Here is a 27496-nt window from a genome sequence, read left to right on the forward strand (position 1 = left end):
TACTGCCATCGATCCATTCATGGTGTCAATTTGCTTGCAGATCCGATCTGTGTAAAATACGGATTCAGTATTTGTCCTTAAATTCCTTTTTTTTTAAATTTCTCTCTTAAAACCAATCGAATTTGTGGCAATTCTTGGTAACCTGGCATATAAACCTCTGCTGATAGCCTAGATGACCTATCCCTCTTGGCCCGGACCCTGATAGTGCCCCCCCACTGGTTGAATGCATAAACCATGGGAACTGAGTGGCTGTGGTCTGGGCTCCAACTGTCCAGATCCACTGGACAAGGCCACCTGGAAAGCATTCTTAGAAAACTGACTCATGAGTCTGGAGAAGCTCATTTCAAAGTATTTATCTAACAGTGAACATCCAAGAAACCCTGAAGTGAAACGCCAGAAAAGTCTGAAACTGTAGGAGGACGATGCCATCATTTTAACATTCTTCTCATAAAAGGAAGCCCCGGTGGGGAGAGTTCAACTCCTGTAATAGAAGAGGAAATTGACGTTCCTTTCCAAAAAATGAGGATCCAAAGAAAGTGAGTTGGAACACAGTGGTTAGTGAATCCTCCATGGCTTAAATTACACTTTGCACCTTGAGAGATGCTTATTAAACCATCTCCTGTGGGAAGGTCATTTATTTTAAAAGAAAGAAAAATGAACCGCAGTTGTGAAATGTTTAAATTTATGTTAGACGCATAGGCTTTCCCTAGCACACCACTAATAGGCTCTCTTGAGAGGCAGGAAAAGATATTTCAGATGTTATAGAAACTCTGGATGTCATGATGACTAAGGGAAAATCATTTGGAAAGAGCATAGCCCTAAGTATTTTGTCACTGATTCAATACTGAATCATTAAGGACTTTTCAGAACACTACTCTGTGTGGAATTTAGCCATAAAGTTGAAGCTCACAACTTTTACCTATAGTACTAAATTCTAGACTTGCGTGTGTATGAAATAGATATGTAGAACAAAATTTGCGACTATCCAAATAAGATACATAATATCCACAAAATTCCTAAATATATACATTTTTCCTAGAACATTTTAGAGCTAAGCAATAGTAGATAATTACCTCACATTAGACTTTTTTTTCCACAGCTAAGAAGCTATGGAAACCTAATTCAATGAGCAGCACACAGCAGAATGAGTTTCCTCTCTGACCCTGCCACTTAGCAGCCATGTGACCTTGAACATCAAGAACCAAAGTGCCTGCCACAGAGGCTCTCTCCATCTCTGGGTCTCAATTTCTCACCTGTAGAATGAGAATTCTAATAGCACCTCCCCCAGGGGTTGTTAAAGACATACATGTATGTGATAGGTGAATCAATGGAAGCACTTAGAACAGTGCAAGGTATAGAGCAGCACCAAGTTTGCCTGGAAAGGAACCTGAAACCAGCAGTGAGAGCCCAAGCCTCTAAGTTGGACTCACTGGGCTCCAAATCCTAGCCCATACCATCTACTTGATCCTTCTGCCCTTCACTCTTGTCCTCTCTGAAGTGGAATAAAGAACAGTATCCACTTCATTGGTTTGTGGGGAGAATTAAACAAATTCATAGCTCTCAAATAAACTCAGAACTTCAGCGTGGCTTTTACGTAATTGAATTCGCACTCTACCTTCGCACAGGCTCCCTTCCCCTGTGCTGCAGTATTTGAAGCCGTCTTCTGGAGGCGCCCTTCTGTCTCTTTAAGATTTTGAAAGATTCTGTTAGGACTTCAGGATTTAACATGTGAGGTTAAATGTGTTGCTTTTGTTGCTGTTGTTGTTCTGTTATTAACATCTGTCTCTGACAATGGGTAGTTTGTTCTTTTCTTCCTAATAATTGCTTTGGCTGCATTCATAAAAGGCCTAGAACTCCAACGTGCCTGCCTTGTAAACACGTGCTGTACACTGCACACATGCCCATTGCTTCCCGGTTTCTGCAGATGTGTTAAATCTTCCTCTTGGCAAGCTGTGGCCTATGGTGATTCTGAAAATAAGGCTTTATTGGAACAATAGCATGCACATGGCTTCCACATTGTCTCTGGCTGCTTTCTCTCTGTCATGGCAAGGCTGCAGCGAGAACACGTGGCCCACCAGCCTAAAATATTTACTATCTGGCTCTTTAGTAAAACGTTTGCCAACTCCAGGGCTAGATGAAAACATTTTTCCAGCAAAGTGAGTATCTTAATAGAAAATGTTGTCCCTACTATCTGTCACCTTTTTCAGGGCAAAATAACAGTGTTAATGTTGTCCAAATAGTCCAAATAATTCAGAAAACCTGAACCTGGTTTAGGTCTACAGTCTTTCTATCATTCAAATTCAAAATCTTTTAGAGTGATTTACATGATAAATTGATTATTCATGTCAGCGATTTGTGTAATGTGCTTTTTCTTTTCTCTATCAGGAAAATGTCGTGTCTTCAATATAAGAAAGTTTTCTAAATTAAAAAAAAAGTGAATTAGATTAGTAATCATTAAATCTCTGTAATATGCAATCTTATGTTTATATGGCTAGTTTTTACCTAAAGTGTATAATTTCTTAGCTAGCTATCAGAATATGTAAACATTGTGTGAGTAGCCTTCACAATCTATGGGTAAGTCAGCAGGCTGGAGACCCAAGGAAGAGCTGATTCTGTACTCCAAGTTTGAAGGTTGAAGGCCATTGGTTGGTAGAATTTTATCTTCTGGGAAATGTCAGTCTTTTTCTATTAAGACCTGCAAGTAAGTGATTGAACAAGGCCCATCCATATTATAGAGAACAATCTGCTTTACTCAAAGTCTACTGGTTTAAATGTTAACCACTTCTAAAATATACCTTCACAGAAACATCTAGAATAATGTTGGAGCAAATATCTGGATGCACAGCCCAGCCAAGTTGATACATAAAATAAACTATCACAGACCTGGGTTCAGGCAGATGTACAGGACTTTGCAGCTTTGTTGGAGAACCAGGAAGTAGAATCTGTGACTTGGTGAATTATAGGATGGGTAAGGAAAAGGAAGCCTGCAGGATGTCACTCCCTGCAATAAGCACACAGGGCAGGAGGGTGGACATGGGGACTGTTGACTCTAGGTTCCCATAACATGTCAGACGGACATACTCTGTGAACAGGGGTCACACAGGTGAGGAGCTCAATGGGAAATATTGAGGGGTTTTCATCAGGTAGAAGAAAAGCTGTCATTCAACACACTGATGAAAAGTAGATTAAGGGGATAAACATTTAAAAATATAAAAACACTTTGAATCTTTATTTTCGCTTAAAATACACAAGTGTGCATCCATTTGCTAATTTTTTATTTTTAGTTATGGCAAAAACTTATTTTGAGTAGAGATTTGATTAATAAAAATCTAAGTAGATTACTTGAATAAAATATGCAAAGTACCTATGATGTCCAGTTTGAGTTTCTTTAAGGAAGAATAAAACTGGTCCCGTTCATTCATTCATTCACTCAGTGTAAAAATTTTTGAGGTTCTTATGTATTTTTTTCTGTATTTTACTTTGGTCTCAGCCATGCCTAAGCTGACAGCAATTTCATTTAATGACTAATCTTCACTGGGTCATTCCGAAGATCTAACTTTATTTTTATGGAAACAAGCTTCTTATTTTTCATGCTCATATATCATCAGGCTACACAAAATTGGATTATATTACATAATTCTAATAACAAATTCAGCTGGCAGAAGCAGACTGGAATGCAGGCTCAGCTGGTTCCAGGTGCTCCCACATGTCAGTGGTGGCAGCAGAAGTATGTTGATGACCATGGGCAAGGCTGGCCCTCATGTGGTGCTCGGCATGGTGGGGACAGTGGCGGGTTATTTCACCAAAACAATGGAGAGGCCCAATGAGTCTGATGGGTCAGTTCAGATAAGTAAAGAAGAGAGCTGCTCCTGCAGTGGGAAATGGGCCAGAGGCAGGGAGGAGTGCGTGTCTGGTGTCTAGAGATGTGTCCAGAGGAAAGGAGATGAGATCTAGAGGACCCACAGGACAGAAACTGATCTCAAGAATGTCCCACTGCTTTGCCTTCCTGTGGGCAGAACACTGAGGAGTCTCATTTAAGAAGTTATATACTGGCCCTGCCCTGGGGAAAACACCTTGTCTGTTTGGGAGGCAGGGTGGTGTAAGAAGAACTTTTATAACCTAAATGATGTTCCCAGGTATGAATTCTTCCATTATCACAACCTTTTGTGTCTAAGCAAAATCTAAGTTTATAAAGACCTTGAACCATAGAGCCACCTTTGGGTAGTAATGATACCCCAGGTCCCAAGATGGGTGGTTTGGGAGGCTTAGAAGAGTATCAGTACTGGACATAGTTACCTTTAACTCTCAGAGCTCTTTATTTCATGGTTGGAATAGTCAGTATCCAAGGAATCAGCTCTGCTCCATCCTAGCTCTTCAGCCACTTTGGTTCTGGGGTAGTCTTTCTTTGGGAGGGAGCTGAGCTTGCATGACTTTGCACTCCCAAAAGCTCAGTCTCTGGGTCTAGGTTCAGGAACTGGTCCAGAGCACAGTCTTCAAAACCAGGAGGGCTGCACTGAACCAGGGCACATGGGTAAGCTTGTGTGATTCACAAATGACAAGGAGTGAAGGTATCTGTCTTCCTCCAGAAGAAGCTATTCACCAGGTTTTTCACCCTGAATTTCATTGAACATCTTAGTCACTCATAATAGTTTTAAAAAAAATAATATCTGTATAACTCAACTACAAGAGAGGAAGGAAAGGCAGTGCCCATCTGTAGGGGCCAGCGTCTTGGACTGTCTTGAACAGTAAGATGGTGCTGCATTTCTTATGAGTCATGTTCCCAACCCTGTTGGTCATCCTAACCATCAGGTTGGGAAAGGGAGGGCTTTTTAAACATTCAGATTCCTGACCGCAACACCAGATTTGTGATTCCTGCAGAACGAAGGAGAAACCAGGAACACGTGGGTATTTGAGAGCCCCACCAGCCAGCTGTGGTTTGAGATACACAGTCTCAGTTCCATCTGGGTCATAGGAGAGTAGACTAGGCTCCTCTTGAGTTCCTTTGTACTATCCTCGGACGTGAAAATTTGGGATGTTGAACCTCGTCAAATGGAGGGAGATACCTCCTATTCACTCAGTACTTAATTTCAGTCGCAATCTAGTCTAGATTGCTAATTTATCTACTATATATTGTTACCACTCCAGATTTTTGTCCTCCATAAGAAAGGTGTTTGTATCATATGTAAACGGTTGACTCCATGGAAGGGTGTTGAATGGGTATGCAAGAGGAGCAAAAGGGAGTTACCTTTCCCCATATTGGAATCAGAAGAGAAAAGGATGCTCATTCTTTTGAGTACAGTAGAGTAGAATTGAGAGCAGCCCCGTGGGGGATACTCCTGATCCATCGTGCTATATATTTGCACCTTCCACTACCTCTGTGACTATCCTTTCTTCTTGGTGCTCAGTTGCCCAAATGTAAGACATGGCCAGTAAAGTCCATGACTTATGAAGTCCTTTCCCAGCTCTAACACTCAGCCGTCTTTCTTCCAATTTTCTGTAGAAACTGGATAGAGGAGCAGCCTCACAAAGTAGCAGAATTGTATTAGCATTTGAATCTAATGGTTTTCTTTTGACCTTTTATGAGCTGAAGTCTGTCATGTGAGTTGATGGGATACAAACACCCTCAGTGGTCTACAGAAAGAAAAACCTTCAGAGGGAGGATTTTTGCTGAAGCAGGGAATTGCTGAGGCTGTTTTGAACAGTGAGGTCAGATTCTTTGGTCTCTGTGTCCCTCATCGTTTTGTTTTCCCTGTCTCCCCAAGTAAATGAATGCTCTGTAGATCTTACTGATTCTCCCTAAGATAACATCTGATGACAGGATAGTGAGACAGGAAAATCTGGTAAGAAAAAAAATAGCATGTCAGCCCCTGAATAATAAAAATTCACATACCTCTGGCTTCTCACAGTCCATAAAATTAACACCCACAGTGCTTCCTTTAAGGGCAGCTTTTGATGTCCTTCAGTTTGGCTTGGTGTGAGTCAGAGAAGAAAATGCTGCATTTAGAGAGGAGAACAACTCAGTGCCTGTGTCTGGTTCATCATAAATCTCTGTCAGTCTCACATGTCTGCAGAGTGGTTTGACTTCCGAGGCCGAACAAATGAAGTAACTGTCACGGAGCAGCTTCCAAGTGCTGATGGCAAAGGCCAGCTTCCCCTCCAGGTCTCGGTTCTCTGACGTCTGCCCTGTTCCTGCCAACCAGTGGCCAGTAATGGACTCTCAGTCCTGAGGTGAAAATCCAGGCCCGTCCCCAGCACTGCTCCAAGAAGAATACATCCAGCAGACAGCTGGAAGTGCCTGGTTTGCCCAAATAGTGTCCAGAACATCCTGCAGACAGACCGTGGTGGAAGGGATGAGTGAGTGTTTGGCACCCACTGTCATGTCTAACATGTTCACTAGTGAACTTTAGATGGATTTGGAAAGAAAATGCATTGCTCCAAGAGGTAGAACACGTGAGCAGAGTGATCTGTTCATCCAATAACTAGCTATATCGACACCATCCACTTACACATTTGGTTACCAAGATCACTGGCAGAGCTGGACTTCTGTCCCTGAATTTGTCTGGAGTGTAGCTGGCACCGTTTGACACTGATGAAACGTCCTTTGACACAAACCAATAACACATTCCAAATCAGTAGACGGGTAAGGCAGAGCCCGTGGCAATCTGACAGATGGACTCAGAAAAGAAGTTTCCCGCCCTTCTCGTTCTCCCGAGTTCTCTGACCTCCATTGCTTTGCTTTCAGCTTACAGGTCAGCCGGCCCTTGGCTTACTGTTTCCCCATGGAAAAGGCAGATAGTTCAAACTAGCATCTGTTTATTATTCAATATGCATTGTTATCTAAAATATTTCATGTAGAAAAAAAGTGTAATAGATCTCAAATGACTTACACATGGGATGATGCTGTAGAGCCCCATGAAGAAAAGCTTCTTCTGTCTTTAAAAATCACACACTTCCCAGCGTATCAGACCAAAGAGGCAGCCGTCTCCACCCGGGGCCACTGATAACTCAGTGTGTGAGTATCCATGTTTACAGTCACAAAGGTCTTTAGAAATCATTTAGGAACATGAAAGTGGATGATTTGATTAAGAACAGCCTACTTGAAAGTTGTGACAGATATACTAACATGTGGAAGTCACGTGTGCACAAGCCTGCAGATGTGGAGGAGGCACACAACTCATCCAAGTTGGATTTTAATGCCGCCGTTCACTGCGCCCAGCATGCACCTCTCCTGAACTCAGTCAAGCTGTGAGTACGCGATATTAATCACACCCCCCTTGTAAGGTGAGGTTGGGACACGGGTTCTGCCCCATCCATATTTCATGTGTTTGTTAAGTCATGAAAAACCACTTCATAGAAGATCAAATTATTTGTAAAAATAAGACAACTGATCCATCTTGAAAATTCAAGGAGAATAAGCGGAGGGTGGGGGGACAACTGAAACTGAATTCTAAAATGAAGTTAGCAGTCATTTGCTCCCTGAGTGACTCACTGAAGCTAAGTGTGTGACAGTCTCTGGATGGCTCTGGGTGGGGCTCAGTGTCAGCAGCAGGTGCTGGCCCATGCCCAAGCAGTGGCCTCTGAATCTGGACAGTAGTTTATGACAAGGTATTTTACTAAAACCAAACACTTTTGTTGGAAATTTGCATTTACCAAAGGAAACTAAACCACCAAAACTGAAATGTTATATTTTTAATTGGAAGGAAAAGTTATTTTATTTAGAAACAAGTAATGACTTCACAACCAGTGATACTGAATCTTGAACAAATGGTGTCAGGAAACCCTGCCTAATATTCTGAGTGACACCATAACAGTCCATCTCTCCTAGCGACACTGACAGCCCACCCTGAAGGCGTGACTGTGAGGACAACCCTGGGCCAGGGAAGCGCAGATGATGGCTGGGAGGCTGAGTCTTCCTGACTCGGGTAACTCTAGCTGCCTACTTTGTTCCAATTGGCAGACAGGAAAAACAGAACAGTGTGGGGGCAAGTGTGGTCCCTGGTTCTCTACCGAATGCACCTCACTTCTGCTCTCGGAACCCTCAGGAAGCATAGAAGCTTGTGTGCCATTTGACTCTGCCCTGAGCTGATATTAAGACATTACCGCAGAGTCTGTGAAAGGAAACAGACACTTGGCGTTTGCAGTTGCCCTGTGAATGATCTCTGTTCGGGAGGGTTTCTTAATGGAGGATTTCTTAATGACGGGCAGTTAACAGAAGGGCAGAGAATGGATCAACTCAGTTGGAACAGCTTAAGGTGGTGGAGACAGAGGACTTAACGAGGGGGTGTGAAAAACTTCAGTTCAGCCAGGACGTCTTTGTGACCTGCTGTGGACACACCAGTTATAATTTATAGGGCTGCAGGGCTGAGAGAGCAAAAAGCAAGAAATGGGAGAAAACGAAAAACGCAACAGGAAGCAGTAGAGAGGCTCCAAAAACAGAAGCATTAGAGCCAAGAGCACTCAAACCCAGTTTCATGACAAGGGGGCATAACTTACACAGTTTAATGTGAAATAAAAGACACTAATTTTATTGATCCTGAAAAATGGAAGCATTTCCACAGTTGAAACGGAACAATTCCTGTAAGACCAACATTGTTTGTTTTTTGTTTTTTGTTTTTGTTTTTTTTTAATTTTTATTTTTTTATTTATTTATTTTTTTAATTTATTTATTCATTTTTAGAGAGGAGAGAGAGAGGGAGAAAGAGGGAGAGAGACAGAGAGGGAGAGAGAGGAGAGAGAGAAGGGGGGAGGAGCTGGAAGCATCAACTCCCATATGTGCCTTGACCAGGCAAGCCCAGGGTTTTGAACCGGCGACCTCAGCATTTCCAGGTCAATGCTTTATCCACTGTGCCACCACAGGTCAGGCAACATTGTTTGTTTTTTGATGCATGTACAATATTATCAGCAGTTCCAATGCTATAGAAATGTTTACCTGAAACCTATGTACTCTTATTGACCAATGTTACCATGCTAAAAGTTCATTTTCTAACTAAAGTTTAAAAATTATTGAAAAAGTAATAAAACTTTCTATTGCAGGGATTTGGGTAATTTTCTTAGACACTTAATAGATTTGGTTCAGGAGAAACCTTGGTGTAAAATAGTTCAAGGCTTCCACAAATGTAAGGAAGTGAACTCAGCCTAAGACACAGGGACACAGCAGGGCTGGGTGAGGCCACTTCTGTCTCCGGCCAGGAAGCCCCATCAGTTTCCCTCTCTTTCCACCACTGATTTGTCCTGAGAACTTTCAGAAGAGTCCAGAACTTGGTTCTGCATACCAGACCCAGTTGAGAACTTGAGGAATGACACCGGTCATTTTGCTGGAAACCGTGGCAGGGCAGTACACCTGGAGATGGCACAGCCTCCGGGTGGGCCCGGCGATCCGGGAGCACAGCACCCAATCCTTTTTCCTGTTTCCTTATTTGCATATGCACATAGCTCGGTCCATGCCATGAAACAGAATCTGAAAATATGTTTACAAAAGCTTTGCAGTATAGGAAAAATGCTTGTTCTAGACATTGAATTTTCAAAATGCTGAATTTAAAGTTGCGTATACTGTTTGTCTTCAGTCATGTTGAAAATATTTATATTTACAGAGAGTAAGCATGCACCAGGAACAAATGTGAAGGTCTATGTATAATGGTTATCTCTGGGTAGTTTGTGTCTTTTTCTTGATGGTTTTCTTGTGTAACTCTGGCTCCCACACTCCAGTCCTCACGACACCTCTCCCATTGCTATGAGTGTCTCTGACCGCGCGTTCGGCTGCTGCTTGGGCTCTTCAGCCCGAGTGTGAGTGTTGAGGCTCTGAAGGGGGAGGAGAAGCTCATGGGTGAAAGGGGGAAGCATCACAAATCTTCTATTTTACTTCAAGACTCAAGAGAAGAATCACAGTTATATTAAGTCGTACTCAGAAATGCTGAAAAATAGAAGAGAAAATGTTTCTCTCTGCCCCCCCCCAACCCCTGATTCCTCTTCCCGGCCTTAGTCACAGTTGAGCCTCATGGGCTCTGCTGTCCCTGATGCCCCGTGGTGACTCACGACAATATTTTGCAGGGGCCTTGCTGGCCATTTGTGCCGTTGGATGTGGGTGGTCATGCTGTGCTGAAGAAAGATCTTGGTTTCTCCTTTCCCTCCACTGTTTTTTTTTTCCCAAAACCACTAAGGTAAAGAGTCTAGGGCCTCTTAAATTTTCTACAGAATTTTTAGTTTTGCCTAAATATCCTGAACAGAAGACAAATATACGTTAAAATCATCAAGTTATCTCAGAGTCTGAATGGCTGTCTCCTGGAAGGAGCCCCAGGCTTCCCAGCCAGATGCATCCTTGTTCCTGCACCACTGACCTCCGCCCTCTCTCCTGCCTCAGTGTCCCCCTCCTGAGGGTATGTCGTCAGTCCTCCTATGTGTGGATGAGCTTATTGTACAAAGCCAGCAAACAGCAAATCCAAAACCCACCAGTGGTGCCATTGGCCTGAGCCTGGGCCCAGCTACATCCCACCTCTCTCACTTTGCCAACACACATGTTGAAAGAGAGAATTTTTATAACCAAAAAAAAAAAGAGGTTGCTTTCAGAGACAATAGTCTCGAGCTGCTAACAAATTGAAGGAAAGACGACCAGACATTATGAACTGCCAATTGGAATAATCACTTTTAAAGTCATCATACAAAAAGTACTGAACTGAACCTGATCAAGCCTCTAGATCCAAGCTCTAAATCAGAGGAAGTGCTGAGGACAGAGGAACATGTTAGTTGATACTACAGAGATGCAAGTTGCAAAATCCTCTAATCAGCAAAAAAACAAAACCAAACCAAAGCTATAGAAACTTAGTAAGGTGATCACTGCAGTTTCTATAACAAATAAAATGAATATAATAAAATAACAACATTAAGGACAAACCTATAGACTGAAAGAGAATAAAGACATCAGCCAGTTGCAGAGTGGGAGCTTCATTGGGAGTCCGATTCAAACAAGCAGATTAAATTATGATATTTATGACAGTCAGGAGTGGAATACAGAAAATAAAGTGGTATTACAAGATTGTCAATTTTTTATATGTCATAATTTTATGTTAAAAAATAAAAATTCTTATCTTTTAGAGATGCATATTGAAATAGTTACAGGTTGGAATTTGCTGTTGGGGGGAGTGGAGCATAAGCTGATAATTGTTGACTATGTGTGGATAAGACATAGCCTTTATTTTTGTACATGTTTGAAGTTTTCCATTTCAAAAAAAAACTAGAAGAAGAACAGACAAAATGTGTTAAAGAGAGTTATTTCCAAGCACAAACGGCCCTGAAAGCCAGGGCAGGGAGTCAAATGACAATCAAGAAAGCTAATCAGGAAGAGAGAAGCAGCTACGTTCAGGGGGAGGCCTCAGGGGCGACGAAAAATAACGCTGCACATGCAGACCATAGATGAGAAGTAACATCAGACATGGCCTTCCTCTCGCTAGGTGGCGTCGTCCCTCACTGTAGGTCTCTCTGTCCCCTCCCAGTTGGTCCGTGGGGAACTGGAGTACATGCAGCAGGACGTGTGGCGGTGGAACACAGAGCCGAGTGGTCCAGTGCATGCAGCGAGCCCACTACAGATCAGAGCGAGTCTCGGCCAGCCTGTGCCCACAGCCTGGCCCCTCCGGCCAACAGGCCTGCCAGTCCCAGAGCTGCCCGCCCACTTGGAGCACCGGGCCCTGGGCAGAGGTAACTCTGGCAGGGTGGATAGGGGGACGGGCAGCTGGTCCCCTCATGTGGAACACAGAGCTGGGTCTCACCAGGTCTTGCAGGTTCTGTGGCCTGGTCCCCCAGGAACGTCTGATCCATTCCCAGTTGGGAGCTGATACTTACTCTTCCTGTGCAGTGTTCGCGATCCTGTGGGAAGGGATGGAGGAAGAGGTTCGTGGCCTGTAAGAGTACCAACCCCTCAGCCAGGGCACAACTGCTGCCCGACAGCCTCTGTAGCTCGGAGCCCAAACCCAGGACTCATGAAGCCTGTCCGCTTAAGCGCTGCCACAAGCACAGGAAGCTGCAGTGGCTTGTGTCTGCCTGGTCCCAGGTAGGTGGTCTTGGCCCCAGGTAGGATTCAGATAGATGCGCCTGGTCCAGACAGAACTAGATAGACCAGTTCTCATCTTGGGGCTGCTATCTCTTCACCTGGTTTCACTACTTCCCTCTCTTCCTCTTCCTTCACCCCTTCTTCCTCTATCTCTGCCCCCCCCCATTCAAAACACTAGGAGCTTCAGCAAACCTCAGGGTACTTCATTCCCAGACACGTTCTTCATCTTCTAGATCTTGTCCTTGGACAGACCACCCAGTGGCATTCACAAGGTCATCACTTAGTTGGTGCTGAGAAGAGGATGAGGGATGAACAAGATACAAGAGTGAGAGTAGGGGACATTCTTCATGCTGACTGTGGGGTCATGGGGTCGCATCTAACCCCAGAACAGCTGCAGTCAATTCCCAAGAGGCACTTGTGCAACACAGAGCAAGAGGAGAATGCATTATCTTGGAAAAGTCAGAGGACCTTGTCCATGAACAGTTCTCAGTTGGGGGGGAAGAAATTGCTCATGTAGGGTTTGCTTTAATCAACACCTTGTATCACTGAAGGCCAAGAAGCCTCCTTATTTGTACTCTTAGGGAACTGCCCTGGCCCTGCTATGCTGGGACTAACAGAAGTTTGGAGAGTTGAGGGTTTTATGCCTGGCAATGGCCCAGTTGAGGGCTGATACAGCCTGAGGGTGCAGACAGAGCTGCCTCTCTTCCGAGCACAGCCTCCCACACCGAGGAGGGGCACTGGGGCATGTGCAGAGGCTGCCTGAGGAGTATGTTAGAAGCTTTTTAATCGCCCTGTGCTTGTGCTTCAACTTGGAGGAGGAGGTGTCAGGAAACCCCAGAAGGACATCAGAAAGCTAATATATAACAGAATGAGAGCAACACCCCACCGAGTGGGAACGGGTATTGAGAGAGCCCTTCTGTAACCCGAGAGCTATCTGTCTGTGTTTCTGCAGCACCTGTGGACAGAAAACCCCTCAATCCCTGGCCCTGAGCTACTCGGGGACAGATAGAGGGTCTCAGTCCAGCTCACATCTGGAATGGTGCCTTAATCAGGATGGGACATGAATCAATCAATAAAGGGGTGGCTATGCCAAACAGGCCTTTTAATCCCATTTAGACCCTGTTTCAGTTTGCTACTGAAAAAAAACAAACATGGTTGCTCACTGAAGCAAGCCTGCCATGGCTAATGAAGAACACCAGGTTCTCTCACCTGGGACACAGGAACGTCAGTATTGCCCAGAACCAAACCGCACTGTCCTTAGGAGGCCAAGTGCATAAGAAGGAAGGGACATGAACTGTATAATCTGTGGGCAGTGTCCAGGTGGAAAGTCATTGCTGTGAATATTTAACAGGTGCACATACATCTTACATACACATGCACCCCCACACAGGCCCAGCTTTTCTCAGTCACGGCCGAGCAAGTAACTGAGAGTAGTCTTCCAGCCATCTCCGTATTAGCATCAGGACACCCACAAAGCATGCCTATAAGCCTTGCCTGAGGGTGGGAGTGTGAGGTCAGAGCCTGGACAGGTGTGGTCATCCAGGATCCTCTACTTGGGCAACCTGCAGACACTGCACAATAGATGGAGTCACCCATCGGACTCAGTATCACCCACTCCTCCAGCTCAGGCCAGCAACTCTGGACCCTGGGACCTCTCTCCCGAGACCCTCTGAGTCTGGCCAGCCCTCTGGCACACCAGTGTTCCTTGTCCCCCTGTGTCTTCCTTATGCAACCTGCAGATGCCGCCTCTGCCCGGCCCTCCAGTTTGCCGAGAACCCATTCTGCACGTGCCGGGGTGGCCCACAGCAGTGACAGCTCATGCTTGTAGCACACCTCTATGGGGAACAGATGGACTTGCTCCTCGCATGTGCTTGCTCTCCTCAGCAGAGCATTGGGCTTCCTGGGGAAGATTTGTAAACCTGGCTTTCCCCCACCTGTCCCTGCTTTAGGGTCCCTCTTCATACTGCAGTCAGGTGGCATTAGCTCACGGAGCTCTGGGGTTCACGTCATGACTTGTGTGTTAAATTTCAGTGTATCCCAATGTCAGTTACATATCAATATTTTGGTATCCCAGTGTAATGGTAACTTCACTATCAGTTCCTTCATGGATTTGATTGCTTTGCCCTTACTAATGCCCCCAAACTCTAGGCCATTATGGCTTCAAGTTCTTCTTTTCTTTTAATGATAGAGTCTGTAATGCCTTTGAAATGCCAGTCAAGTTCATTGAATGTTTACACGTGTGTAAATGTTCAAGCTGAAATAATGAAGAGAGAGCTTGACTTGAAGAATTTGTAAAGGAGACAACCACCACAGAAATATTTTTCACTCACATCTTTCGTTTTCTTTTGTGTTTAGTGCTCTGTTACATGTGAAGGGGGAACACAGAAAAGATTCTTAAAATGTGCCGAAAAGTACATTTCTGGGAAGTACCGGGAGCTGAGCTCAAAGAAGTGCCTGCACTTGCCGCAGCCCGACCTGGAGGTGGAACGCGCCTGCGCCCTGTTTCCCTGCCCCAAGCATCCCTTGTTTGCTGCCGCGGGCCCCCAGCAGGCCAGCTGGTTTGCCTCACCCTGGTCTCAGGTAGGGGCCCCGCTTCTGACCTGGGCAGCTGGCTCAGGTGGGGAGTTTCTACTAAGCAGTTCCTGACCCTTCTCTCCCGAACGTGCAGGTGCCTGTGTTTTGGGTTTTACCTGTGGCTTTCCAAAGAGGATGGTGTCCAAAAGTAATGGAATCTTTTAGAGCACATGTTCTTTGCTCTAAATCGTCTCCCAATTAAGCATTGGAAAATACAATGTTTTGGGTAAAAACTGGGCAGAATTCCCCAGAAATGAGTGAATGAGGAAGAAATTACAAATAAGTAGGTGGTTGTGAGATTGTACTAGATTTATTACAAATTAAGTGAGAAGAGCATTCAGGACACCCTAGAATTGTCCCATCCTGCCTGAGGCTCAGACTAAGGCAGTCTACGCCCACAGGATTGTTCTCAGGGCCTTCGGGATCCCACCTCCCTCCTCCTTCCACACTTCTTTCAACTCTACGGAGAACTTCACTGTTAGTATTGTTAACTCACCCTCCTTCCTCGGACTGTTTTCTGCCTTGGATTCTTGGCAGCCCCTGCACTGCACTCCGTCCCTTCTCTGCCTGTGGCTCTGCTCTTCTGCCCGTAGTTTCGGATTTCTCCCTGTCCCAGGCCCACACCCTCACTCCTCTGGCTCCTGCTGCTATTTCTGCTCTCGATTCCTTGGAGTTGACCCTCATCAGAGGGGTGCCAAGGGATGATCCTTCCTAACCCATCCCAGCTGACCAAACCTGGAGCACCTGCACTGTTTGCTTCTTCTCAGGAGGGGGCGCTTTGCGTAACCTGACCCTATAGGGAGGGGAAGGGAACATTTTCTGATTTTCTACATTCCTTCTACTTTGCACAGTGGAAGTTCCATCTCTAACTTTCTCCTCCTTTCCGAAGAGATAAAGGTGGAGAGAGAGTGACGTAGTGTGGGGTGGTCACCAGCTTGTGTGTCCCCTTCTGCCAGGCCCATCTGGCAAGAGCAGAGGGTCCTTGAAATTGTACTCTTATTCCTGGAAGGTACTCTTGGATTCTCTACTGGGAGCCTCACTACCATGCACAGCATTAAAGGCAGGACAATGGCTAACACCTGCTAGGAGCCCCTCTCCACCCCACGGCTGGCATTGTGCTAAGCATTGTAAGGTTCTCAACTCATTTATCCTTCCCAGCAGCACTATGATGGAGATAACATTATCATCCCATTTCACAGAAGAAGAAACTGAGGCTCAGAGAGTCTAGTGAGAGGCCGAAGCTGACCCTCTCAGGGGGGGCCATGAGTATCATGTGGTTTCAGCCTATAATCACTATGTACCTATCCATGGTCTTGACTGCTTAGCCTGACCCTGGGGTGCCCTCCACTGTCCCACCCCACTCTGGGCAGCACAACACAGACAAAGTCAGAGCCCATTGTCATCATGGATGCATAGGCAAAATGTTGGCTTCTAAAAGGTAAATTAAAATGATGTCATGCATAGCCACAAACTTCTGGATTCCCACCTTATAAATGCCTGGTCCTTGGCCAGGATCTCAGAACCATATCAGGGAATGTTTGCCCCAACACCCAAAGTCAAATCCTGAGTTTATCAGCTATACAAGGGTATCATACCACCAAACTGTCCTGTCATAAGCATCCTCTCAAGGCCCCCAAGCTGGGCCTTTGATTCCAGCAGCTGATCCCAAAGAGCACTGGACTGATGTATGTCTTTTTTCACTTCTAAAGGAAGTTTCAAGGGTCTTTATCTCTTTACAAAAATATTTCTCATAAGATCAGTTCAGTGCCTCATGCTATAGAAATGACCTAGCTGGCAGCCTATGTCACATTTTTTCCTGCCCCAAATTTGTCCCTGCATGGACAGAGACTGCTTTTCCTGTCCTCTAGTTTGCCCATTCACAAACTCATCATGTCAAGCCTTCCCTTGGGCCTGTACTAAGTAGGGGGTGACTTCGAACTCTTAGAACAACCAGTCCATCCCACTAAGAATGGGGGTGCCCAAGGAATGTGCTCTACACCCCAAGTTCACCCAGGGAAGAGGCCCTGAGGTTCTATACTAAAAGGAACATGGGTAAAAACATTCTGAAGCAGAGACTCATTCTCATGCTGGATTCATACTCTGTCCATCCTCCAGCTAGTGACCATCAGTGATCAAGGCTGCCCACTTAAACATGAGCTTCTAGAAAACAGATATGGTCACAAAATAACTATCAGGACTGTTTGCCCAAAGATTGCTTTGTGACAGATATTATGCTAAATGTTTTACATGTAAGTTCTGTATATTTGCATATGTGTGTATATATATTCGTACATTGTATATACGTGTGTGTGTGTGTATGTATGTGTAAAATATAGTTATAGCTTCCTGTTCCTATGAGGGCACCTAGCCCATACTAAGTATTCGGGGGGTAGCCACTTCTTTTTCTTTTTTAGAGTTCTTTTCTCTCCCAGCACAAAACACACACTTGTCTCAGGGTTTTATGATTCCATTGTCCCTTGATATTGCATGCTTTCAAGAGACCCATGTGCAGTGGTTTCATCTTTAAAATCCAAAGACAATGCTTGCTTATTAACCACTTGCTTCCTTCCTGCCTGTTCATGAAAACAAAGGCCCATCTCACATGGCTAGTGTGTGACAGGCAAGTGTGTGTGTGTGTGTGTGTGTGTGTGTGTGTCTGGTCACCCAAGATGTCCGCTGAGTATGTGAGCCTGATCAGGTGAGGGTGAAGAGCCCCCAAGAAGGTAGAAGGAATGTGGTCAGGCGAGCTCATTAAAAGTTGTATTTGGTTTTCTTCCCAGTCAGGCTGCTATGTCCCCAGCCCCACAAAACCTGTAGCTAAGTTATATTTGGGTAAAATTTTGTTAAGGATTGAGAATTCTTGCTATTGACCGGCCAACTGGACAAGCCACTCCATCAGCAAGGACATCAGTGTTCATTATTAGAAATCAATGCTTTCGAGGGGCAGGTGCTTGCTGAGCATTCCAGCCAGGGTCCATGCACAAAAAGTGACTGGAAGGTTGAGCCAAATGTCAACTGATGGTCAATGAGGCCAATTTAGTGCCAACAGGAATCCCCAATTTGGGGTGGGGTGAAGAAAGTAACATGATTTAGAGCAAAACAGCTCAATTGTGATATAGCAGTGCTGTGGAATAGCTCAATTGTGATACAGCAAGGATGTGAAGGCAGCCGGGCAGTGAGGAGGCCTTGCAGCAGGCCCCTCTCATGCTATACAGCTCTGCTCTCCTCCTCAATGGTCTGCTCCACCCTGCTCTGGTGAGACATCTTCAGTGTTTCAGCTCAGCCAAGGGCACAGTCTCCACTATTGATAGAAAGGGGAAGTGTGTTCTCTGAGCCAGAGGGGAGCTGGCTTATATACACAGAAGTACCCAACCCTGGTCCCTGATTGGTCTCTCTTCATGCAGATGAGGATTCCAAATCCTGGCAATTTGATTAGTCTAAAAGGCACTGTCCTGATTGGTTAGAATAGAGCCACTCTGATTGGTCAAAGCTACACAGCTTTGATTGGATGGGAAAAGCCTCAGTCCTATTGGTTGAAATAAGACTCCAGGAACTCGTTTATAAGGACTGGTTTAGCTAGCAGAAACAGAGTGCATGCAGACAGTACTGCACCAACTTCTCCATGCAGTTTGTGTGGGAGACCACTAGGCTGTGTTTTTAAATTTGAGCCCAGTTAGCCACCAGGGATCTTTCTTAGTTAGGTGTCTTGTTTTCTCAAGGTTCACATGGGCAACCTGTTATAACTACATGAGCTTAGTGAGACTGGACCACTGGCCCCTGACTGACCATTCTCCCACCACCTGAGCCTCACCTCAGGGGTTTCCTCATCCTCCAGGCCTGAGCCTGTCTCCACCATACATGCTTTATGATCCATCTTTCATTCTTCTGGATGCAAAATACCTTTCCTGGCATGGAGAAACTTGCCCTCAGAACCTCACAAGAAAACAACCTACTCTGCCCACATCTTGCTTTCAGACTTCTGGACTCCTCATGAACTTCAGAGTCGTTTCTGTTATTTTAGTTCACCAAATTTGTGATCATTTGTGGCAGCAGCCCCAGGAAACAAACACAAGTGGTTGTATCTTAGTCCAATTGTGTTTTATTCAAACACTTTCCCCCCAGAAGGGAAGAGCTGTGTCTTAACTTCAGATTCTTCATGGCCCCGTGCTGTGAGGACCACAGGCAGGTGCAGATAGGAGCTGAATCTGAGAATACTATGGTCCCTGCCTCCACCAGGACTTTTCTAGCAGGAAAAATGTAGCGCTCAAAGGGGAGACCTCAAGGCTCTGTGCCTCCCAGTCACCTGCTGCCAGGAGTGGCCAGGAGGTGGTGGGGTGCTTGCCCTTCTAGTCTTGGCTTTGCCGGTTGTTCACAGACCAGGGTCGTCCCGGTTCCGCATGCACTCTCACTCAGGAAGCTGCCCGCACGTACTAACCAACAATCGTCTCACATAAACCCTACTCTGACTGGGAAACTGAAATGAACAAATATGACAGAGCTAAAAATCACACATAATTATTGTCTTTAATTCAAAACAAAACAAACAAATATTTATCAGAACCAATTTAATATATCATGGAATCTTTTTCATTGTTAGCTAAACTTTTACTAGAATAAAGTCAGTTCAAGGTCCTGGCCGGTTGGCTCAATGGTAGAGCATTGGCCTAGTGTGTGGAAGTCCCGGGCTTGATTCTCAGCCAGGGCACACAGAGAGACACCCATCTGCTTCTCCACCCCTTCCCCTCTCCTTTCTCTCTGTCTCTCTCTTCCCCTCCCGCAGCCAATGGAGCAAAATTGGCCTGGGCACTGAGGATGGCTCCACAGCCTCTGCCTCAGGCGCTAGAATGGCTCTGGTTGCAATGAAACAACACCCCAGATGGGCAGAGTATCGCCCCCTGGTGTACATGACAGGTAGATCCCGGTTGGGTGCATGCTGCCTCCCCCCTGCTTCTCACTTCAGAAAAATAAAAATAATAATAAAAAATTAAAAAATCAGTTCAAAATCCCCTCTAAATTATGCCCCTGTGGTAATTGTATCAGAGCTCTGGTAATGTCTCTGTGAGTTCAGGTTTGGCTATTTATCAACCAGCTTTCTAAAAGTCATGACATCCAGCCTGGCCACAGCCTTTCCTCTTGTCCCTTGGCCATAATTCCTGATCCCAGGCTCTGAGTCCTGCAGAAATAACCATTCCCTCAGACCTTGGGGAGGAAGAGGTACACTTTTCACAGACCTTACGTATTGACCTTGGCTTATGTTCCAGCTCTACCATGGTCTGATTGTCTCCAAACCTGACATAGCTTTTGTATTTAGAAATATATGAATCCCTCCCCAAAATGTTTTCAAATTAGGATTTTTTAAATTTAAATTACTGGAGCAAGGGACATTTGAACTATATCCTTTGCAAGCATTTCCTACTTAAAATGAACAAAAAGGCACTGGCCTGTTGGCTCAGTGTTAGAGCTTTGGCCCAGTGGGTGGATGTCCCAGGCTCAATTCCCAGTCAGGGCACCTGGGAGAAGTGACAATCTGCTTCACTCTTCCCCTTTCTTTCTCTTTCTCTTTCTCTTTCTCTTTCTCTTTCTCTTTCTCTCTCTCCCTCTTTCTCCTCTCTCTCTCTCTCTCTCTCTCTCTCTATCTATCTATCTCTCTCTCTCTTCCTCTCCCATATCCATGACTCAATTGGTTCGAACACATCAGCCCTGGGCACTGAGGATGGCTCCATGGAGCCTCCGCCTCAGGCAGTAAAAATATCTCCGTTGCGAGCATGGCTTCAGATGGGCAGAGTATGGCCCCAGACAGGGTTGCCTGATGGGTTCTGGTCAGAGCATATATGGGACTCTATCTCTCTATCTCCTCTCCTTTTACTTGGGAAAAGAAAAATAATAATAATAATAATAATAATAATAATAAAGAAATTGTCAAAATTATCAATAGCTTCAAATGTTTCCCTTTAATTTTCTTTTGAGAACACAGTCTGTCTAGGGAGATGAAGCGACTGATGAGCTAAGGAGTCGAGTGGAGTGGTTTGGGGGCAGGGGTTTTGCCTCCTGTCCCTAGAGAAGCACAAGTGGGAGACAAATAAAGGCATCTCCCCAAGACTATCGTCTCTGTCAGTGAGGATGCTGTGGCTCCTACAACCAGTTCCCCACCCTCTAGCTACCAAGCAACTCTACTCAATTTGGAGACTCCCAGCAAATTTACAAAGGGGAAAATAATATTCATCAGTATTTAATTTCAACCAAAACAAAACAACCTAAAACCTGTCTGTAAGAGCTTTGACCAGTCTGAAATGCTCAATCTGTTTGTCTAATAAGTCACTTTTATCATGCACTGCCTGAAGTTTTTATCCGATACGATTCATCTATTATGATCTGAGACTAACTTTTGGGGAGTGATAACTCTTACAGCTGTGTTTCTCAGAAGCACTTGTACCCAGGACTCTATGCCCTCAGACTGTGGGAAATTGTCAGGCCTTAATGTGTGGCCAGTGCCTGGCTGAACTTTGCCCCCAGACAGATTTATTCTTGTAACAGTATAAAGATTGTGGTTCTATGTTTGATCTGCAGGGTTTCTGTTAATTGTAATGGCTTTGCTTATCATCAAATTTAATGGTTTGTCACCTGGTAGGACTGATTTCCATTATATGGGTCATTTGGGTTTAGGGATGGGTGGTTCACATTTTAATTTGGCCTGGGAATGGCTTAAGTGGGAACACCTGTTAGACTGTCTGACTAAAGGACAACAGTGATCGTCAAGGCAATGCACAAAAAGTTTCAGTCCCTCGACAAGATGACGTGTTAAAATGTCTGCAGTCAGGACAGATATGGGCTCTATGGACCGCTGTTCATAAATTTAAATCAAACTGAATTCAGTCCTAAAAGGACAAAGAAACATGGAACAAGTGGTTTATATTCACCACTCAGAATCTAGTCTCTAACACGGTACCTGCTAAGGGAGCTGAGTGATTTCTACCTGTAAATAAATGAATCAACGATGGCAAGAACTAAACCGCATGTTAATTGTTTGGGCACTGTTGATGTGATGACACATAGTGGCCAGGTCTCCTGATTTCTGATTGAGGCAAAAGGCTCTTAGCAAGAATGGAATTTCTCCCTAGCTGCTGATTATGAAGGAAATTCAACTCCTGAGGGGGAGGACTTGTGGACACTTGCAGGGCTGGACGTGACTAAGGCAGTCTGGAACAGATGAAGATGTCTTAATGTCTTATTTGCTTCATCAGTAAAAATAAAGGCCTTTCTAAGTAAGAGGCAACAAACACTTTTTTTTAGATCAATAAGAATACCTCTTCGGAAATCACTGGTTCAGGCAGAAACCCTAATAGTGTTCTGATTAGGAGGTGAAGTCAAGGGGTATTTATGATAATGGGAAGAGGAACAATGACATCAATCAAAAGAAGGCATTTTTATTGGTGCAGATACCGTAACATAATGACAATAATTCTAAATAACGTTTTAATTTTCACACCAGTAGTATACAATCTATTGGTCTAAATATCTGTTTCTTGTTACCTTCGCAAAGAATTCCTCGGGACACAGAGGTGCTTCAAGCCCATTCCAAGGGTTATTTTGTCCCTTATTTAACATTCCACAGTTTGAGACATAAACATGCAAGGCAGTTGCTCTGGCATGGCAGCTCCAGCTCCATTTTGGTGTGGCTCTGTTTCTTTATTTATTTTGACAGTCCCTACCAGCAGGGGCTTTAAAAAGCCACTCAGCAAGTCTCTGATTGCAGCAGGTCATGAGTGAAGAGAGCAGCAGGGATGCACCTGGCTGCTCACTTCCAGGCCAGTGTCTGCTGTGCACCAGCCCTGGGCTGCTGCCTTAATGCATTCCACTGGGGTTCGGATGCACTCTCCTCTAAGTCTGGCAAGCATCCTGAGTCTTGATGTTCCCAGTACTGAACAGCTTCATTTTTGCATTTTAAAGCAGCCGCTTAGCTTACCCACCATGCACTGGGACTTCTAATCCTATCTTCCTGCAGGTGCTCCTTAATTGCCTACATTCTTAACATTTTTGAACCAGTGGCCTAGTTTAAGCACAGTTAACATAATTCAGTCTAAAGTTTGAGTTGCTTTCTTTTGGACAGATGGATTGCTGCAGTTTGGGGTTCCCCTGCTTTCTGATCACTGCTCTCCTGATTTCTTACACAGTAGATTTCAGATGACCCACTCGTATGTTCTGGGTGTGCACCTGGCCAGCTAGAGGAAGGTTCTCTAGCCATGTTGCTGCATTCTCTAGCTCTGGGATCGGTCTGTCTTAGGCTCCGGAGCCTCGGTGTCCAAGAACAACACCACTGGGAGGATGTGCATGTTGTAGCAAAATAAAGCCAGAAAAGTGGTACTGCCACTTCCAGGCGTCCAGAGTCCATGAACTTGGGGTCTAGAAGGATTTAGTCTTATCAAGTCTCTGTGGGAGTTGGCTTGTCAGGAGCACCAAAGGGATGGCTTGGGGATAGCATCCGTGAAGGGCACTGTTTCCTTCCTGCCAGGCCCACAGCCCAGACAGGTCCAGGGAATAATGCTCTATCCCCAGATGTGTGCCCGTTTCTTAGTGTCCATCAGCCCACGGATGACTCAAGCACATTTTGAACTTCTGGGTACCTCTCCCCTTTGTTCCTACCTGGATTAATCCAGAATCTGGTCAGCCACCCACGATCATAGAGAGAGATCACCTTAAGGAGTCTGGGTGGAGGGGACACTGAGAAGAGAGGAGTGCTCTGAAACTGGAGCACCCCTGGTGACTGTCACGTGTGTGTTTCTCTCAGTGCACGGCCAGTTGTGGCGGCGGCGTGAAGACCAGGTCTGTGCAGTGCCGGGCCGGGGGCCGGCCGGCCTCGGGCTGCTTTATCCACCAGAAGCCTGAAGCCTCCCTGGCCTGCAACACTCACTTCTGCCCTGTCACAGAGAAGAAAGGTGAGTGCCAGGAGCTCCTGGGCTCGGCCTTGGCATGTTGGGGGGGGGGGTGCTGTCTCTGGAGTGGGAGGGCCTGAGGAAGTTGGGGTGTCCCCTGGTTAGAGAGTCCTAGACTTCAGGCCTTAGCTCTGCTACACCTTTTCTCCCTTTCTATCCCCTGTTCCAGTTTTCCCATAAAACGGCCTTTATTTCTAACACCTCCCCAGAAGTGACTTTGATGGCAGTGAATTTTAAGTCTAGCTTTAAGAAAGCAGATGTCTTTTCCTGTTCCAGTGCTGTTCACTTTATTCATAAGTGAGTTACACAGAGCTCACCTTGTCTGTTGTTGCTGTCAAACACCCTCCCCATGCACAGGCCCTCTGGTGCCTGTGTGGAGACCAGCAGCCTGTCTCTGGAGGCTTCTTGGAGGGGAGAACGAGCTGGGGAGAGCCTGTGCACTGGCTCAGTCAGAGAGTCAGATGACCTAACTTCCGTCTCCACAGAGCCTGTTGTCTCAGGGATGAGTGGTTGAGTGAGTGGGATTAATGCACAAGATGAAATTTGAGTTTTTCTGGGACCTTCTAGGAGGAGCCTTATAAAAACAAAAGGTTACACACGGCTCCCTTTGACCTAAAGAACTGCCCTCCCTCAGCAGCTTCAAGACAATGACAAATTTACCTTGATTTGCTAGCGGGCTTATCAGCTTTTGGCACTGGACGTGGCATGGGGACGTTGACTAACCTGGAGTATGCCCATTTGCAGACGCCTCCTGCAGAGACCTGCTGCACTGGTGCTCCCTGGTGCCCCAGCACGGCATGTGCGGCCACCAGTTCTACGGGCAGCAGTGCTGCGAGACCTGCTCCAAATCCAACCTGTAAGTCAGTCGGGCTCTCTCCCAGGGCCGAGAAAAGTACCTGTTTCCAGCACCATTGAGCTGTACGGTCTGCAGGAGAATGTGTCCAAGAAAGATGGAAGCTGAAGAAGAAAAACTGTTAGCTGTTAGGCTCTTTGCGCGCACGCGGGCGTGTGTGTGTGTGTGTGTGTGTGTGTGTGTACCTGTGTACACACCAGCGCATGCTGTCATGCTGGGCTGCAGCCTGGCAGCAGGCAGCAGGGCCTCCTCTGCGGAACAGGTGCTCACCAGCGGCTGTATTTCAGCTCGATCAAGTCAGAAACACACATGGAGCTGAACTTGCTAAATGCTACATTTTGGTGCTTTGTAGAAGAAGGAAAGGCCACAAAATTAGGAATACGTATGAAATATCTGCCACTAAGGATGCCGGCTTCCCTCCCACCTCGAATGTGCCCCACTAAGGTCAGAAAAAAACAGCCTTCAACCAGGAGAAGCAAGTGGCCCAGCCAGCTCCTGGCTGCGTTCCCAGCCCCTTGCTCATGCCCCAGCAACAGCTTCTCTTCCTAAGGACTTGGTGCTGTCACAGGAGCTGGGTGCCGTCACTCAGGGGCACCAGCCTGCCCGGGAGAGGTTGGACTCTGTCTTGATTTGAGACTTTGCTTCTGGAAACAGGAAAAATGAAATTCCTGCTAAGGTGCTTTCTCCCTCTCAGGCTTATGTGCTGGAGGAGAGGATTTTATGTTTTATCTTTCTCAGTTATTGACAAGTGAACGTTTCTATTTAAACCCATTTCTTAATGCTTTTCTTTTTTAAATGTCAGAATTACAGGTGATACCACGACTCTAGAATTGCTGCCTACACCCAATCCCTGCTATCCCAGGAAGGAGTGTAGGTGGTCCTTCTCGGACACACACGCCAACACGATAACCTTAGAACTCACGCTTTGTTTTTGTGCCTTGTAAGGTTCTTCATATTCTTCCCCGTAACTGTTGGCTGTTTCTTTAAGAGCCATTCGGAGAGGGAGCATTCATTTCGCACTGGGAAGCCGCCTGCCCAACTCCACTTCCTCCCCCGCCCCCACGCAGCAGCATTCGGAATTGGGCACCTGGATATTTATATTTGCTGGAGGTTTATAATAAATTTTATATTGTACAGTGTGATTCTGAACTGCGCTTGATTCTTCAGGAGGTCTGTATCTTGTACAGAGACTGGAAAGCTGTCTCAAAGAGATGGGGCTCTAGAGCCAGTAGAAAGTTTAGAACTGGTTTGAGGAGATAGTGTCTCAAATGAGGTTGCAGAGAGATGGCTAGTGACCGGATATGGAGGCAGCAAATATGGGGGTGGGCAGCGCCCCTGGGGCCACCCAGCTTAGCTTAGTGACCACTTTTCTTTTTCGCCTTCTCCTGCAACCTGAGAGGCACGATTGATTAAAAGGTGACCCCTGACCTGTGATGCCCGCTTTATAAGTCAGGCTTCTCCAGAGAAACAAAACCAATGTGCTATAGAGAGAGAGAAAAAAAGGAGAGATTAAGTTTAAAAAACTGGCTCACATGATTATGGGGACTTACGTGTCCAGAGTCTGTACGGCAGGTGGCGGTCTGGGCACGGACCACGGGCTGGGTGAAGTCACCTGTGTAAGCCTCCTGCCGTCCTGGAGCTCCGGAAGGGGCTCACCGGTCTGCGGGGCCTCAGCCTGGCCCGGGCAGAGCTGCGGTCGCCTGCTCCCAGGCTCGGGACCCTCGGCCTGGCCCGGGCAGAGCTGCGGTCGCCTGCTCCCAGGCTCGGGACCCTGGGCTGTCCGTGCAGAGCTGTGGTCGCCTGCTCCCAGGCTCGGGACCCTCGGCCTGGCCCGTGCAGAGCTGTGGTCGCCTGCTCCCAGGCTCGGGACCCTCGGCCTGGCCCGGGCAGAGCTGCGGTCGCCTGCTCCCAGGCTCGGGACCCTGGGCTGTCCGTGCAGAGCTGTGGTCGCCTGCTCCCAGGCTCGGGACCCTCGGCCTGGCCCGGGCAGAGCTGCGGTCGCCTGCTCCCAGGCCCGGGACCCTGGGCTGTCCCTGCAGAGCTGCGGTCGCCTGCTCCCAGGCTCGGGACCCTGGGCTGTCCCTGCAGAGCTGCGGTCGCCTGCTCCCAGGCTCGGGACCCTGGGCTGTCCCTGCAGAGCTGCGGTCGCCTGCTCCCAGGCTCGGGACCCTGGGCTGTCCTTGCAGAGCTGCAGTCGCCTACTCCCAGGCTCGGGGCCTCGGCCTGGCCGGTGCAGAGCTGCGGTCGCCTGCTCCCAGGCTCGGGACCCTGGGCTGTCCGTGCAGAGCTGTGGTCTCCTGCTCCCAGGCTCGGGACCCTGGGCTGTCCGTGCAGAGCTGTGGTCTCCTGCTCCCAGGCTCGGGACCCTCGGCCTGGCCCGTGCAGAGCTGCGGTCGCCTGCTCCCAGGCTCGGGACCCTCGGCCTGGCCCGTGCAGAGCTGTGGTCGCCTGCTCCCAGGCTCGGGACCCTGGGCTGTCCGTGCAGAGCTGTGGTCTCCTGCTCCCAGGCTCGGGACCCTCGGCCTGGCCCGTGCAGAGCTGTGGTCGCCTGCTCCCAGGCTCGAGACCCTGGGCTGCCTACTCCCAGTGCTCCGAAATGTCTGGGGAGTCTCTTTTCATCAGAAATAAAAGGATTTTTCTCAACCTGAATTAGTTTCTCTTAAAAATGTTTGTCCCCAATATAGTATATTCATACATGCTGGGCCCTGACACACAGCTCAGTGAATTTAGTCCCTCCGAGGGATAGCATCTCATCAGTCCCCTTAACACTGAGGAAGCCAGGCCACAGTCCCACATGGTACGGCAGGGCCAGACCCCAAAGCCAGCAGTTAGGCTCTAGTCTAACACATTTAGTCCCTCGGGCCTTCAATGTCTGGTTCCTAAAAGAATGGGGACACTGGAGGATGGGACAGCCCTTCACACTTCACCCCCGCCATGGTTTGAGACAACTTTGGGTTGACATTCCATCAGCACCCTTACTCCTCTGACAGAGCTGGAGGTTGCATGCGGGCCCAGGGTGACTTGTAGCCTGTTTAATCAGAAAAGCCAGGAATCGCTGCACAGGGGCCAGCACAGCCAGCATCTCCCCCTCATTCTGTC

The 27496-nt window shown here is 46.7% G+C and overlaps 1 protein-coding gene across 5 annotated transcripts in view; it reads left to right on the forward strand.

Annotated features, from left to right (window-relative positions):
- Positions 1 to 25524, forward strand: part of ADAMTS16 (ADAM metallopeptidase with thrombospondin type 1 motif 16) — a 172037-nt gene extending 146513 nt beyond the window's left edge. For all 5 annotated transcript variants that reach the window (XM_066253601.1, XM_066253602.1, XM_066253603.1 and 2 more), the window contains 5 exons: positions 11487 to 11688; positions 11846 to 12040; positions 14396 to 14620; positions 23400 to 23547; positions 24289 to 25524. In XM_066253601.1, coding sequence (XP_066109698.1) covers positions 11487 to 11688; positions 11846 to 12040; positions 14396 to 14620; positions 23400 to 23547; positions 24289 to 24404 — 886 coding nt within the window. In that variant the 3' untranslated portion in view covers positions 24405 to 25524. The remainder of the gene's footprint in view (positions 1 to 11486; positions 11689 to 11845; positions 12041 to 14395; positions 14621 to 23399; positions 23548 to 24288) is intronic.
- The last annotated feature ends 1972 nt before the right edge of the window (positions 25525 to 27496 follow it).

Source organism: Saccopteryx bilineata, chromosome 1, assembly GCF_036850765.1.
Source record: "Saccopteryx bilineata isolate mSacBil1 chromosome 1, mSacBil1_pri_phased_curated, whole genome shotgun sequence".
Classification (NCBI taxonomy): domain Eukaryota; kingdom Metazoa; phylum Chordata; class Mammalia; order Chiroptera; family Emballonuridae; genus Saccopteryx; species Saccopteryx bilineata.